The following is a 17,298-nucleotide window of genomic DNA, read 5'->3' on the forward strand; positions in this document are numbered from 1 at the left end:
AGTCACCTGCTACAGCCTTGAGCATAATTTCACCAGTGCTAGTTATCTAATTCTGTCTTTTTCACCCAGAAAAGAAAAAGAGATACACATATGGATACAGACACCACTCTGTCTGTACTCTTCGTTCAATTTGACCTCATTTGTGCATTTTGAAAGCTTACAGATCTGCATCACTCTTCAGTACCTTACACAAGACTAACCATCTCAAAAATGCCAATCTCCAGTGTTGATGTTCCGTACAGACGACTGCCATCTACAACTCTGCCTCTGCTTTTGCCTACTTCTTAAGAGATTCATCATTCTATTTAAATATTTTCTTTCACGCTGGCAGCTCTGCCGTTGTTAGACTATCAAGTCTTGATTTGTGAAGATCAACAGATCATTGGCTTCTGCCCTGACTGCTGCCATTTTCATATTCAAATTCCTATTTTAAAAAGATCTATATAAAGGGTCTGTATCTGGGGCGTCAAACTCAATTTCAAATTAGACCACATCAGCATCACTGTTGCCCTCAAAAGGCAGATGGTAATTGTGAGACTATGTAAATGTATCTACTTGTCATCATTACATCATTACCTTTATAATTGCCTCTGCATTCAATTATTATTGGATTAGTGATAACTCAATTGTGAGACAGAGGTCCTGGGTAAAAATGGCAGGAAGACGCAATAATGGAATTGTTCAGTTTGTGTTGCCTACAAGGTTTCAAATCCAAAATCAATTTTTTCTTAAAAATTAAATTATGGCACGCTATGCTAATATTAACATTAAAGCTACAATCACCGCTAGATTGCTCCTGTTGTAAATGCTTCTATAATAGACACTATATATACTGACATTCAAAATCTAGATGTCTTCAATGTATGAATAACAAACCCAGATGCATTCTGGGACATGTAGTTTATGGACAGTGCACCTCCATAACATAGCATAGAACTTAATTGTGCAAATTATAGTCTTTGCAAGATCTTGCGGGCAACATAAAATGAGTTGCCAGTCCGTCCCCTGGGCTTTGATTTTGACACGTGGTCTATATGGTATCAAGTGCGATATAATGGCTGGTAAGCTATGCTGTATTGTCCTTAAACTGTTGTTTTTTCTATGCCCCAGATGCTGCAAGTAGGCAGGGTTGGAAAGAAAAACAAAAACTAGGAGAATTGCAGATTCTACCTTTAGATTAGATTTTTGAAACTAAAACCTCATTTGGATTGATTTTCAATTTAATATTAAAATTGTGACACTCCTACTCTTTATGTTGCTGTTTCTGTCCTTTCCTATTTCCTTCTATCTGTGAATCTCTTTCTCTTTTTCAGTATCTCTTGCAAATTACGACTCTGTGACGGTAATGCACTCCCTAGCGCTCAGTTGCTCTCATCTTTTTATTTCTTGGAAGTCATCTGTAACCGCCTTGTGTGTAATTTCTGCAGTGCTAGTTGTCTGATTCTATCTTTTTCTCCCCTATTCCCCTCCATGCCTTCACAGCTTCCCCCCTCTGGCAAAGTTGGGTGCTGCTCTGCCTGCCTGACAGAGATGTCACAAGAGAGCTATATTTATTAGACTAATGGAATGAGTGAATAACGCTGCACCCACCCCACCCCTCACCCGGCGCCCGCCCGCACTCGCTCGGGTGGCACAAGCAGCCATCACCGCGCTTGTCGCTCGCTGCTCAGCCTCTGCCGCAGCAGCTGCAAATAATCGTCTCCAGCTCAGTAGCCGCACTAATAATCCTCCAGTATAATCTTCAATTAGAACCGCCGCGCTAATCTCTGACAGGAATAATCATGGCGTTTAGTGTCTTTTTTGTGTGTGTGTGTTTGTATCGGTGTTGCTCACAATTGTGCTCAGGAGCTGTTAGTGTGTTTGCGCGGGGAAGTAAAGGTCCACTGATTGACAGTGCTTGTGTGGATGTTTGGGGGGGCTTTGAAAGGGAAAAGTGAGCTGCAATTTAAGAGCTGGATTTCCTTGTTAGTGGTGAGATTATATATTATGTCGTGTTCCACTGTCTGACTTCTTTAATGGGGTAAAGGGGAGAAAAAAAGCTCTAATGGTTTTGGAGGCTGTGAGACAGCTGGCTGCTGAGACTCGCAGGGAGGAGGGGTGCACTCCCGCTCTCATTCTTCTTCTCTCACTGCTCTCCTTCTCTCTCTCCGCCACTGTCAATCCAATAACACCCCCAACATCCATTCCTTCACATGAAGGAGCAATAACTTGTAGCCCGTCCCTTCGACTCTCCCCTCTGAAGAGATTCTGTGGCTGTTTGTCGCCCGCGGAAAAACAGTGAAAAGTGTGAGACTGACTAATTTGGTTTTGGAGGCACCTGGGAGTTTGTCAACATCAAATAACAGCCAAATATTCTTCTCACTACGTAATGTAGTGAACAAGCCATCAGCCCCTGGTGGATCCACTGCTCGGAAGCAAAGCTTACAATTTCCCCTGACACTATGAAAATAATGGTGTCACTGCTGTCAAATCATGTTTATTTACTTTTGCATTTACAAACATTCACTGACTGACCCATTATTTTACGGAAGGAAGCAGCTTGAGGCCCATAGTTTGAATCATGAGACTAATATGATTGAAATACATTCAGTTCTATTAATTACAGATATGTCAGCGGAGTAATTCACTATGATTTTTTTGGTGGAATTATTAATTAACATTTAAGATGTTAACATTAACATTTCAGTGGCGAGTGCTGGTTTACGTCACCACATTCACATGACCTATACGAACACAAACAAGTCAAGGTGATTGATGATTGATGAGACAGAAAACTGATGAATATTATTCGAGCTCATATAAAAGCATATCATGAACATCACTGTCCATGCTGACAATTATTTGTTTAAGCTACCATGTCTTTTCCCCTGAAGGTTGACACTGTCACTTGGTTCGTCAGCTGATAATCACCTTGTCGCTGCCACTGGTTGACAAATCACACCGCCTTTAAAGTTTTTGTGTTACATGTGTTGCACTGGCAGTGCGCTATAATGGAACGGACCAAACTGTCATTTGTTGCTGCTAAAGTTAAAGCAGTTCAGACCCAAGATTCAGAACGAGACAGAACCGTTTTAGAACGTTGCAGGAGCGGTGTGTACTGCCAAGTTGACTCAAACCAGCTGGTGGCGTTATCTGTGACTCAGCTTGTCACCAGTGGCTAGTTTTAGAACGTAAGGCAAGTCACTTGTTCAAGCAGCCAATCAGCAGAGTAGGGCAGAGTAAGCCAGGCAAGTCAAAAACAAACTGTCAGTAATGGCAGTTGAATTTTGGATGGAGGAAAGAGAGGATATCCTCATCAGTTTGCTTGAGGAACAGCAGAGTCAGCGATTAGCCGCAGGGTCGTGTGTAAAAGTGTTTGTGCTCATTTTATTTCTCTGATTTCCTGACTTTCTAGCTATCAGTGGCCTCTCACCTGAGTCAGTCCATGCCTTGGTCACCCACAGCTGCGTGCTCTTTCCCTCTCTCCCTGCTCAGCCACACTTCCTATGCACACGTTGTGTATATTTTTGATAAATACTAGAAATGTACCTATAAAAAGCAACTCACTACTTCTGTGCAGATTCATATTTTCAGATGCTACAAATTATATCCAGCTGCTAAAAGTCTGAACAGTGGCAGTTGGAGCTTAGGAACAGAACAGAGTTGTTGTGATGGACATGATACACCCACTCATTTCAAAATATTGCAGGCCAGCGCATTGCAAGTAGTTGCAAGTTTCATTTCATCATGAACTGGGCTTAACTATAACTTTCATCTTCTCCTTTCAATTCTGTCTTTTTTTGTTTGTTTGTTTGTTTGTTTGTTCTTTGTACTACATGCCATTATAGGCAAAGGAGGTATCGGAAATTTAGCAGATGTTGCCATAGCTCTAATCTATTGTGTTGCACTACAGTCTTTGTCTCTGCATTATTTATGTTATGCTTATGTTTGTGTCATAAGCATAAGATTTTTCAGGTTATGTCCTTATGTTTTTTTTATCTTACATACTTATATTTACAAACGTACTCTTCACACTGTCTTGTGTTTTTACCTGTTTGACTGTTGCACCATATATTTCTGAAAAAATAAAAAAACACCAGACATGAGGAACCCATATGACCCTTGTTTGTACTGAGTCACTGTAGTTTACTTGTTATGTGCTATTTCTCTAGTTTTTTAAAGTGGCCATATTACATTGTATGCTTTTTGGATTCTTCCCTTTACTTTAATGTGTTATAGAGCTTTTTGTTCATTTAACAGTCCATGCCACACCTGAAACGCTTTCTCTATAATCCAGTCTTTGTTTTGTTCGTTTGTTTTTGACATCACTATGTAGCATGTTTGTATTATACACTGCCACTTTAGAACAGAATTTGGAACGGGCTCGGGACCTTAAAGAGACAAGAGCTAAAACAAACAGTTTCAAACAGAGAGTGAACAGAGATGCTGCAGCTACAACCAAAAAAAATAATATGGCCTCTTTAAAAAACTAAATACAAAAGTGTTAGCACTCACAGACACATGCTTTTTAAAGGAAATATTAAATTAGATATTGTTAGTCACATGCAATGGTCAAAATTTGATATTTCAGCCAAAATTACAACCGATATGCAGCCTACTGCAGTTTTAATTTCATGTTTGATAACATATACGTGAGAGCACAGTTCATTGCATTAAACATTAAAATTGTGAGATTTACATGTAATCTTGTCTTGTGATATTCGTGTATATCATTTGCGGACAATAGTTATATTGTGATATTGATTTCCACCATATCACCCAGCCCCATATGTCAATATTGGAGAAGTTTTCTAAAATACTCTCTAAATATGCATTATATTTTGTTATCTGATTTATGCATCCATGCCTCCCCCATGCTCTTAAATCATCTTTGCTATAAATTGAGTGTCAGTCCACCTGCAGCTGAATCTCAAGTAGTAAACCTTAAATCAGTAGCCTGAGTCTCCTTCTGTTCGATATATTGTGACCTTTGACATCTTCCTTATGTCAATAGATGGGTTGGTGAGTGAGGGGGAGTTCCTAGACATCACAGAGATTAAGAGGCAGCAGGCCGAGGACTACGAATGCATCACCAACAATGGAGTGGCTCCGCCCGATCAGCGCAAGGTCAAAGTCACGGTCAACTGTAAGTATCCCTCTGTGTGCCACACAGCAGCCCAGAGGTGATAATTCACCTCACACTGGACCTCTCATGCTATAGCACCATGATGTATTAATGATATATGTAAATTCTGTAGATGCATTATTATGTATGAATTCATACATCTTAATTTTGTTTTCTCTGAGGGTTTTTCAACCTTGTTCGCAACCCGGGGCTGACCTGGCTTGACTTCTCCGTGAAGGCAGTAGTAATTACTGAATCCCCTGCTTCTATTTGTCCATTCGTTTCTCCCCTCGTTTTCTCTGACAGACCCTCCGATGATCACAGACATGAAGAACATGCCAGCTCATTTGGGTAAGACAGCCATCTTGCGTTGTGAAGCCATGGCGGTCCCTCCAGCGGCCTTCGAGTGGTACAGAGATGACCATAGGTGAGACCACCAGAGAGTTCACTGCTCTTTTATTTTTGACCTTGTCCACGCTGAGCCAACTTAATCTAAATTCCATGTTTTTCTTTACCCATGGCCTTAGGGCCTCACAAAGCAGATGTTTTTTACACCCAAAATATATTTTTTAAATGCTCTGCAGACTTGAATGATTCAGAAACACCGGCCTTGCATTTTTGTGTTGATGTAGAAACTGAGCTTTTCAAACAGTAATGTAGACCTTCTCAGACACAGCTGGGGGTTATAGTGGTTAAGAGAATAAGACAACTTTCCCTCTAACCCATTCTGTATGCATTACATAGACACTGACATTAACCTGTCTTTCTGTGCTTCTGCACTGCTGAGAGCTGTGGCCAGAGCAATAATAGCCCCTTTTCCGTACACATGTGCTGGGTTGGTTGAACTCGGTTTGACTCGGCACGTCAATCTCAGCACAGCAAGGATTTGCATCTCCATTACAACAGGGCTACCACTTGAAGGTGTGTCTTTTCACTGATGCACACTAGTCTTGAGTCAAGTGGCAGTAAAACAGTGGATAAATTCATTTTATTTCCTATAAATTATTCAGCCCCAGTATTTCATTATTTAAAACCTTTTATTATGAACCAGCTAAATCATGAAATGTTGGGTTTTCATCAGGAGTAACAACTGACAGAAATGCAGGAGAGAAACCAAACTTCAAACCACAGAGATTCAGTTGAGTGCTATAAATGTAATGACAGCTGAACACAGACAGACTTTTAAAAACTCTTTCTTTCTGCTTCCCTGCACAGACATGTGTTGAGTTGTCAATGCAACCCACGTGGTTATAAGTGGTAATGGAAATTCAGATCAGTGCAGAATGGTTTGACTCAACGTGGCCAACAATGACAGTGGAAAAACCCAATACGTCTGCCTGTCTGTCCATCCCATTCTCATAAACACTCAAGAGGGTATTTCTTCAAATTTGGCACAAACATCCACTTGGATTCAAGAATCAGCTTATTAGATTTTGGTGGTCAAAGGTTACTGTAACCTCACAAAACACATTTTTGGCCATAACTCAAGAATTCATGCACTAATTTTGACAAAATGTCACATAATGTCTAATAGGATAAAATTATGAAGCGCTGACATTTTATATCCAAAAGGTCAGCTTCAATGTGACATCATAATGTTCTGTAAAAAACACTTTTCTGGCCATTATCCAACCCCATAACTCATGAACAGAAGGGGAGATTATGACCATATTTCACATTTGGTTGGACACAGAATAAGTGACACTTAACTTGAACTGTGCTGTCAGGCTGAAGATGTGTGTGGAGCATCCACATTTTAGAATTTGTAGCTTCTTTGCAGCAGCATGTCTGATTATTGTTGCACCAAATGATAAAGCTCTATAAGTCGTCTGTACTCTTCTTTAAAAAATAGTCTCTAAGTGGCGACAGCATGTTTCTCCCATCAGACTATTCACTGAAAAATGAAAAATTAAATTCATTCAAAGTCTTCACTACATATATTATATGAGTCTGGACAGACATGGATGTAAACTAGAACTTTGTCGGTTTGTCGGTTGCTAGAGGCAAACAACTGCAAGGTGGTAATTCTAGTTGATTTGTGACGTTGACATTTATTGTTCAACGTCTCAGTGTAGCAGCACAGGAATAATGGTGTTCCTGGTTAAAATGTAGCATTTATGAGCCTCAAATCACTGTTTTATACCAATCAGTTGTCTGACAACAGACACAGAAAGTATATCAATGAGAACAGTTAAATTGTGAGTTCAGTCATATTAAAACACTGCATATACAGCAGGTGGTCAGATACAAAGGGAGGGAACACAACAGAGAATTAACCGGCTGAGCCTCAGCAGAGCAACCAGGATCTGTCTGTCTTCTTAGATAATTTGTTGTTTGACACCCAAAAGAGGACGAAAAAGAGATAATTGTTTTGCCATTTCAGTATGTACAGATATCTTTATAAAAATGATCTCAAAAAGCTGGTGATTTTCAACATAAGTAGCAGTTTAACATTCAGCAGATTAACTGTGGACGCAGTCTTGGGCGCCATCCATTCAACTGACCTCTGACACTAGTATTGGTTTGAGATAATCATGTATGTTTTTGCCATCTCTGGAGAAATATTAGCTTGTTGGAAACCTATTTCCTCTCTATTACCTACACATAATATGTCCTTCCAAGTTTGTAAAAGGTCCCAGAGAGCATAGAAGAGTGAGGGTGATTTGGCATCAGGCAAAGCAAGACGCAGAAGTACTTAGACAAGCTTTTGCCAGCCAGAGAGAGCTGTTAATAGAGTATAATAGGCCCCAGCAGGAGGTCTCTGTTATTTATGGACTGTTAGATTTCACTATTAGTACAAGGTGAGACAGAGCCGATGTGTGGAGGGGGACTGTGTTGCATGGCCGTCTCTGGAGAGTCGGAGAAAAAAGCCTCTTAGGCGGACTGAGTCACTAGGTGTGATGCTGTGTTGTGTTATCTCACTTTTTCTGTCACACTCTTTTTCTTCCTGCTTCTCTCCTTCTCTTTTGCTCCACCCCACCCCCCCCCACCACCACCACCACCACCACCCAGGCCGGTAGAGAATGACAACACCCTGAGGATCAAAAACGAGAAGACGCGCTCGCTGTTGCTGTTCACCAATGTGACAGAGAAACACTTTGGAAACTACACCTGCTTTGCCTCAAACCGTCTGGGGGCTTCCAACGCCAGCATGCTGCTGTTTCGTAAGTTATCATTGCAGAAGTACTGCACATGCAAGAGCACGCACACAGTGACAAAGTGTACACATGTATGCAAATCTGAGCTTTCACAATGCTCACATTTATCTCCTCTCTCTATCAGTCAAAATGCACAAGTTTTAAATGAAGATAAAATGAAAAATGCCTTTTTAACCCTTTCGGATCACATTCCCAGTAATACTGTGCAACTATTTAACAATATATGCCAAAAGAAATTTATATAAAATCCAATCATATTTTCTTTCTTTAAAACAAAATAACGCATGCTTACTTAAACTAGAACCAGCCAGTTTCAACCCATAATATCTACCCATCAATCAAGTTAGATTAATTAGCTACCCAGCAACAGTATGGCATATTAGTGTGCCTTCAGAAGTTTGCCACCTCAATCCCTGTTCATTTTCATCCAAATATGGTTACGGCCCCACTGGCTAGATTTTTTTCACTTTCAGGATAGAGGTTTCTGTGACAGCAGATTATGCTGGGGTATACTACAGTGGGCTGCTTCAGCAACTAAAGTTAGCTACATGCAGCTTCTATCTTTATTTATGTCAGTGGAACAAAAACACAACATGATGACTCTGTACACTGTAACTAGATCATATTGTATGGAGAAAATGCTTACTGGGTTTCTCTCTGATATCCTCCTCTGACTGCCCGCCTTCAATTCTGGGTGATTTTGAAGTTTCTGCTATCTTAGCTGCCGTTAGTGTGTGATGGAACCAGGCTCAGTAGTCTCCCAGTGAACACAGCTGGACCAGGAACAAACACGGTCTCCAAGACCAACAGGAAATACAGTGCCATGGTCACTTATTGAGTTTTCGGATAGAAAGATGGCTTTGTAGTGCCTTCCATTTGAACTGGGAAGTCAGAATTTCCAAGCTGGAAATTTCAACTGAAGCCAGAGGAACCTCATCAACCTCGGCTGCAAAATCCTACATGGCTGCTTCGCACATCAACAGCAGTGAAAGCTGTTCATGAGCATGTGTCTGATTTAATCAGCCACACCCTCGTTCAACTCGGGTGTGATGTCATGCCCACCTCCGACTTTTACTTGTTGCTAAAGTAGTTAACCAGTAACTGTGGTGTTTGTAACTCAGTTAGCTGTGCAACTAAACCCGGGCTGCCAGGAGCCAAACCCGGCAAGAAAATGACCTTTGTATTTAATCCCTACTGTCAGACCTCTTTCAGTCTCAGAGGCTTTGTCTGCTGCCAGGCTCGCCATGTTAACTTGGAGTTCCCAGTCCAAGATGAGTCAGCAAGGTTAATCGACTGCTATAGCTGCATAGCAGCTGGGGTGGGGGACATAGCGTTAACACTCATTCAGTGCTACTGACATATTGTGTTGATTTTTAAGGTCAAAAGCAGTAGTGTTTCCACTACCACAACCACAAAATATACCTCCTCCAATGTCTTTTTAACTGTCTAACAGACTACTCACTGTAACTTTGTCTGCGAAAATGTAAATACACGCTTATTTTGTCCGATTTTAAGAACAATCCGACTCATTTGCAAGTATTAAGAATAACTATACAGAAATAGCCAATCTTCTCCTGGATGGTCTCGTTAACTTACGTAGATCATATAGAGGCATCGGTAATAAATTGAGACTGTTTCATAACTAGTTAAAAACTCCTTGTAGTAGCTTTAACAGACATGACACATAACCAAACGATACATATGCATCGACACACTGTTTTCCCCTTCCTTTTCTTTTCCCTTCCCGTCTCATTTTTGCTCTGCACACAGCACAGCATTTTCTCAGCCCTCTCCTCCCTCCTTCTCCCCATTTTCGTTATTCTCCGCCCCATTAAAGCTTTGCTTGCCTATATTACCCTCTCTCTTTCTCTCTCTCTCTCTCTCATTCGTTCACACTCTCACCCTCCATCTCTCGTCTGTACACATTTCCTGCATGCACACACACAGACTGTCGCTCTGCTCTGTCCCGTTACGCAAGAAGTTGTCATTTCACTCCAAGCCCAATTCACATTAACTGTCCCCAATGAGCGATTTCCTACCCTTCCATTTCCCGTTACCCTCCCTCCTCCCCTGTAGTGCATTCGGCATTACCATCTTAAGTGAGTCCTTCATCTATCCCCTTTCTTCTTTCATTCCTTTACCCATTATCTCGGCCAGTCTCCCTTCAATGACTCACTCCCCCGTCAGACCCATACATCTTCCTTCTCTCTTTTTCCACCACCGCTGCCTCTTCTGTCAGCCTATCTCTCCATCATCTGTCCTTCTGCCTCCTCTTTTCTTCCTAATCTCCTCCTGCCATCATTAGAACACAACAAACCCCTCTCTGTTCTGGACCAGGCATGGAAAATTGGACCATAATCGGATACTTTTGTGGCATTTCTATTCATACGCTGTCCCTCACTGTCATTGCCTCCCCTGACTTTGTTTCCCTGCTTTTGTGCCTCTTTTGTTCACCATTTTAAAAGGTGCCTCATGTAGCATTTTACCATCAACAACCCACTATCACATCAAAATTGGCACATTATTGTAATTACCCTCAACCAATGAGGCCCTTACTGAGACCATTGGCAGCCTGCACTAGCTTCCACTCCACTCTGTCACATTATGAGCCACCAGGTTAGATTTTGGAAATCTGCTAGACTGAATAATGACACAAAACAGCAAGAGAGAGGGTTTATTAAGGTTTTCTTGCAATTGTCCTTTCAATCGTGGTCTAATTTTGTGTCCCAAATACAATATTCTTGATGTTATATCAAATAATATTGATTTTGTTTTGTTTTCTGGAGAACCAGTCTCAGGTTATGACTACAGAATTTAATGGCTTTGTAACTTTAGTTTAACCATATTAACATACTGAATTATTTAAGTCAATAGACTTCTCACTATTGACATTTCGACTTGTCAAACATAGGTGTAACTGATAACATTAATATGGGTTGTTTTCCATCAGGTGTTTCAGGATGTGTAGGGTGCTTTCACACCTACTTCGTCTGGTCTTGTCTCTAAATTTGGCTCTGAACCAAGATTATAAGTGTGAAACCTCCCCCGGATTAACCTTGGTCCGACCAAAAGAGGTTTTCTCGACCAGATCAATTTGAGCATGAATTTTTTTTTTTTAATGTTTTGGAACAATTACAAAACATTGCGGCAGGCTATTGTGAGATTCGGAATAAGGAAAAACAACTCAATGAATCAAAATGAGCCACTATCACATGGTGAAAGGTGAAGACCAAATGTTTAATTGGCTTTTGACCTGAGGACCTTTATAAATAGTTGCAGGAGTAGGAATAAAGACACAAACACAGCCTTGGTTCAGACCTTGGTTTAGACATTTTTTAATGCCGGCTCACTGGCTTAGATTGCTGGGACATCTAAATGGAACACAGCCATCACTGATGATATTAGTTTGACCTGTGTTTGCCAAGTCAAGATGGCAGCCCTGAAGGTCTATAACATTATAACTATGTAATAACTTTGATATTATGTCACAGCTTTCCATCTTTTGTCTACTTTAAGTACACAGTGAGTATTAATGGGGTCCAGATGCTCAGTGTTTTTTTATCATATAAAAACAGAAATGAGGCTTCAGATGGTGCAAGTAGAAGTGTAAAGCTGTTAGGATAAAGGAAATGTGGTTCTAATTTTGAAAATCACCATGTCACTGTTGTAAAACAGACTTTTTCTTAAACCTGCAGTGTGAAACTTAATTGTCCCTGTTCTGGCGGTGAGACTAATTACGCACAAACTGTCGGCACATGCGTATGACATACTCCGTGCCTCTAAAATACTTGTAGCTGCTGTTTCTTGCTACGTAGTAATGGTTGCTTCATTTAATTAACAGTATGTCACCATCCATTAGTTTTTAAGACAAGAAGTGAAAAACAGCTCCTTGATGCATGCCTAGTATCTAAGTTATGGCCATTACTACTACATGATAATAGATCGTACAGGACATTCGAGATCTTAAACAATAAAATATTCTTTGTAAAACAGAGCAAAGAAAAAAACATATCTTCATTTGATGCCCTTGAGCACACTACTGGACAGAAATACAGATTAGCAAAAACTAATTTAATGACAGAAAACACCTTTGTGAAAAAATTATTTGACGTGTACTTTGGTTTTTTTAGTTTGGCTCAAGTTCCTTCCATTAAAATGGAGGGGGCGTGGCTTATGACTTATACTGCAGTCAGCCACCAAGGGGCAATCAAGACATTTTGGCTCCACTATTGTAGAGCTATCATGTTGTTCATCTCTATGTATGTCATTGGTCTACGTCAGCTGATAACGCCCCTTGGAAATCGAACATGAACTGAGAGATTCCAGATTGATTCACATTTGTGAATTACTCTGGCAATCCCAGGCTATGCTTAATCAGCATTGTGTGAACTTGTTTGGAAAGACCTCCAGTGTAACGTTCATCTATATGTAAAAGTCCTTCTCTCTAGCTTTAATTGTTTACAGTAATTATACCAAGGATTCAGAATTAATGTGGTTAATTAATTGTAATATGTTTAGGAATGTATACAAGCTGTCGCAAACTTCTAGCAGCAGCTTTCTGCGTGTATGTAACAAAACATTTCTCTCCTCCCTCCCCTCCTCTTCTTTTCTTCTTCTGGTCCTTCCGTTTTCATCCAGGACCGGGGGCCATACAGGGGCGAGGGACCGCTTTACATGCAGGAATGAGCGTCGGCGTGTGCGTCTGGGTCTCCCTCTCCGCTTTCCTCCTGCTGAAGGTGTAAAGATCGAGCTCCGACTGGAATTGTCCCTAAACGTCCCCTGACAGCCCCGCCTCCCCCTTCCTCCTCCCCCCCCCCCCCCTCCCTCTCTTCCCCTCTACGGAAAGGAAGAAGGAAATGAAATTCTTTAATTACGAACCCATCACTGTGAACAAAAAGAATATGCATTAATCCAGGAGCCATTGAATCATCGCATAAAAAAAACACACACAACCACATCACTCCCCCTTCCTAAACCTCAGCACTCTCAGTTCAGTTTCGAGGTCAAATCATTGTCATTATCTCTTCCTCTGTCTCACACGCACTCACTCACACACATGGTCTGTCTCTCTTTCTCTTTTTGTTTCCCAGAATGCCTTGCAGATTTGTCTGACTTGGTACTTCCCTCTTCGCCTTGTTTCCCCCTCATTATTACCACTCGGCTGATGTTGATAGAGAGTGTATATTAATGATTATTGTGTCGGTGATCAATGAGAAAATAGATAATCTAACAACTGGACGATCATTTATGTAATATACTACACAGACTAATGACTCACCTACAATGTTTGCCTTATGGAAATGATACATCAAATCAATATTATGGTGGATATTTATGGAAATTATAGTTATAATGTGGTACTGGCGGTCATGTGACCTTTTGAAAATTGTCCAATTGGTGGCCATGTGAAGTGTCACCCGTTGATCACACTCCTGCACACACACAGACACATGTATGGATTTTTGATTTTAACTGTGTAGCAGTGAAGCTGCTATGAATGATGTCAAAATGTATAAAAAAGGGTGGGTGGTGACGATGTCGGTCTTAATTACCCCTTTATGTAATTCGGGGGGTTTATACCAAGGTTCCGCATGTAGACGCCATCACTACCCAAACCTTTTTAGCCCCCTCTGTTCAACGTGCTCTTGTCTAGTCGCCCCTCGCATCGCTATAGTGTTCTCTGCTCCGTGTCACCCCCTCCCTTGCCCCCCCTCCTCCTCCCCCAGTGTAAATATATGCAGTACAGAGGCCACGCCCAAGGAAACTAAAGAAAGAGTTTCCTTGGCCGAACTCCCATCAGCCTCGACTTCGCTTCAGTTTTCCGAAGCAGCAAGAGACTGTCCACCGACAACAATATCTTGTGTTTCAAAGCTGTGGCTCCATCCTCTTTGTCGCTTGTTGATAGCATGTACCGGTTAGAGATGTTCCTGTCGTGAGTCCATACACCCCCTCCCCTCCCCTCCCCTCCTCGCTCCCCTTCCCTGCACTGTGTCTGTTTTCCTCTGCAAGGTTACCTGCTTTTACTTTTTTGGTGTTAATAATAGTACAGATGATGATGATGTTAATAAGTATTTGAATAACTATGAATAGTAATTCCATGTGAGAAGAAGAAAAAAAAAAGAGAACAAAATCGGATGGTAATGAGCCGTGCGTGGGAAAAATAATTTTTGTACTTTAACTCTGAGAAGTCACACACATTGAACGATGAAAAAAACAAAACAAAACAAAAAAAAAAGATGTAAAGTTTTTGAAGTGATGTGCTCTATTTTGCCATGACAAGCTTTTTAAAAACGCATTTGAAACAGTCTGAGGGATTATTTCATCCAAGTCCAGAAGCAGTGAATGACAATGTAATTTATAATTTGTAACAGTTTATGTATCGGACTCTTTTTTTCTCATGCTGTTAACCACATCACACACACACACACACACACACACACACACACACACATTTACAAGCATATTTGTCCACTTATCATAGTGTGTCTCCCTCCGACCAGCTAGATAAATGATTTGGATCCATGTCAGTCTCTGATCATGGCCGCGAGTCGGTTCTTGTTCGGCCAGACCGCAGGGAGATAAAGATGTAATTAGCCATTACCTGTGGCTGGCTAAGTGAAGGAGCCTGGGCTCCACCTGTCCCTCCTGCCAGCCAGTGATGGCCCCCATAAATCAAGCTCAATCCTGCCACTGACAGGAATCCTCTTCAAGGACAAGCTCGCCTTGGTGCATCAGTGCTCCCTCCAATGTGTACCTGTGACATGCAGGCATGGGCACTACAAAACCCCCATGGCACAATTATCCATCCAGTTCCCCTGCACAGCACAAACAGTGGGAGGTAAGCCCATATTTTCAATACGGTGGCACTCGTTTCTCCGCTGAAACACTGTTCCACTCACATGCAGCGACTATATGCAAATTTGCCATAACAAGCCTGCACGGAGAGATGAGTTTACCCCGGTTGAACCCTGACTACTGCGACCTTAAAGGGGAATAACTCAGTATTGAATCAGTCGTCTGAATGTGTGTTTGATTTTGTTTGAAACCAGCAATAACCCCTAACTCTACTGTGCAAGAGGTATCAGATATGGTTAAAGCTGTGGTGTAATATCTGAAGATTTTCCATTAACAAGTTATATCAAATAAGTCTGTTGTTGTACTTTTACTGTGTACAGTACTATGAAATGATTGTGAAGCTCTGTTTAAATGGCCCTTAATCTAAAAACACTACATGTTGTACTCAGAAAGTCTTGCCCTCTGCCATGTAAGTCGGGTTGTCTGTGTGACAGAACACACGCTGTTTGTGCATGCATCTTGTTGCTCCAAAAATAATGACGGATTCCATTTCAAGCACAAGAGCAGGTCGTTTGCTTCTTTTCTCTGTCTCCATCGTTTTTTCATCCTCTGTATCTTTCATGCTGTTTTTCTTTTCTTTTTTTTTTTTGTTTTCCTCTCGCATACTGTACACTGTTCCATGTCAGCGTCCCACTGAGTTTGTCAGTGGCATATAACATCTGTATGTACATAATCTGTCCTTGATGAAGAAAAAAAAGAACAAAAACAGAAGAAAACATCAAAAAAAACAGACGAAAAAATAACATACTGTCATGTTTCTCAATGTGGGTTTGAAAAAAGCACGTCGATGTTGGTGTATGGGTGGATTTTGAAAAAAAAAAAAAAAACAAGCAAACATTGTACGTTGTGTTCGGGTTTATGGGTGAAAGGGTCCAGATGGAGGGGGAGTTCAGGCAATATGATTTGAAATCATGGTTTGGTGAAGAACAAAATGTGGGCATTTGTACAAACAAACAGCAAAAGAATATGTTTTTATGAGTCATGATGTATGTAAATGAGTCACACTGCTGGTGCGTGAGAGACGAGGACCGGAGAGGGTGTGGGCAAGGAGGCAGCAGCAGCTCCTCTGGGTGCACAATTGGAGGGTAGCTGGTGATGCTGCTGAGAGAGAGCACCCGGTCCGACGGGCCCGTGGGAGGATACCCTGACAATGCAAATCCAAAAAGCTGAGAGCCAGAGGGAGATGGGATGACACTAACCAGACAGTGAACTCTCCATTTAGGAGAAGAAGACAGACAGGCGCTCATATTGCATTTCCAAACTTTGGCGCTCCCACGGGAAGGTGTAGCACACACTATTTATGGTTGCACTATGTAATACGAATAGAATTAACATAGCCTTGATCACAAACACTGTCTGGCCTACTTCAAGTGTATAAATAACACCCCAACTGGGGTTCAATGAGTTTACAGTGATATAAACAAGACGTTTGCTCGGCCCCTAATTACATTCGGCGCACCCTGATGAGAAAGTGTTGATTGGCTCCTGCAGCTGAAGGTTATGAAGATCTGTTTACAGAATCTTTGTTAATAAGGTGCCATGAAGTTCGTGTTTTGAACTCATAAACTAGCTCATAGTTTATAGTACATAGCGTTGTATTGCACTTTAATAGCTGTACATTTGTTTGTTTGTTTGTTGATTATGGCAAGATTTAATGAAAAACAGGGAAAAGCTAGGAAAGGAGGTGATTTTATTTTATTTCTTTTTTTCATCGTAACATATCAGTGCAGTGTTGGGACATGGACTTTAGGAGTAGGGTTTGTAAAATACTAAAAACTGAAATATATTTAAGAGTTTCAGACCACTGTGCCTTTGCCAAGAAGAGTCGGGAAATGAAGCTCTTTAGTTTGTAAGCACAGATATCCGATGCAGTAAAATAATTATGGTGCTTTAAAGCCAAAACTGTAGAATTAGTGCAGGCATTTTACCCAAACATGTGGGTCAACCTCACACAAGTTGTAACATAAACAAACTCAATAGATTTTGTATCCTCAATATCTTCTGAATGAGAAGGGGAAAAAAGTCTTCAGGAATTGCATGAAGGGGAAGTGTTGAAAATCACCTCAATGTGACCTTTGGGACAGATATTTTTGAAAGAAAAAGGGGGTGAACCTCACACAAATTACAACAGAAAAACCTCTGACCAAGAAATCCAAGTAGTGGTTCAAAGGTGTTTTGTAC

At 41.1% G+C, this 17,298-nt stretch overlaps 1 protein-coding gene across 1 annotated transcript in view; it reads left to right on the forward strand.

Moving 5' to 3' along the window:
- Nucleotides 1–15,612, forward strand: part of iglon5 (IgLON family member 5) — a 158,215-nt gene extending 142,603 nt beyond the window's left edge. Inside the window, exons 5-8 of the mRNA XM_084727026.1 lie at nucleotides 4,994–5,125; nucleotides 5,411–5,531; nucleotides 8,117–8,268; nucleotides 12,901–15,612. Of these exons, the coding sequence (XP_084583152.1) occupies nucleotides 4,994–5,125; nucleotides 5,411–5,531; nucleotides 8,117–8,268; nucleotides 12,901–13,004 (509 nt within the window). The 3' untranslated portion in view covers nucleotides 13,005–15,612. The remainder of the gene's footprint in view (nucleotides 1–4,993; nucleotides 5,126–5,410; nucleotides 5,532–8,116; nucleotides 8,269–12,900) is intronic.
- The last annotated feature ends 1,686 nt before the right edge of the window (nucleotides 15,613–17,298 follow it).

Source organism: Lutjanus erythropterus, chromosome 9 (genome assembly GCF_056507025.1).
Source record: "Lutjanus erythropterus isolate fLutEry1 chromosome 9, fLutEry1.hap2, whole genome shotgun sequence".
Lineage (NCBI taxonomy): Eukaryota > Metazoa > Chordata > Actinopteri > Lutjaniformes > Lutjanidae > Lutjanus > Lutjanus erythropterus.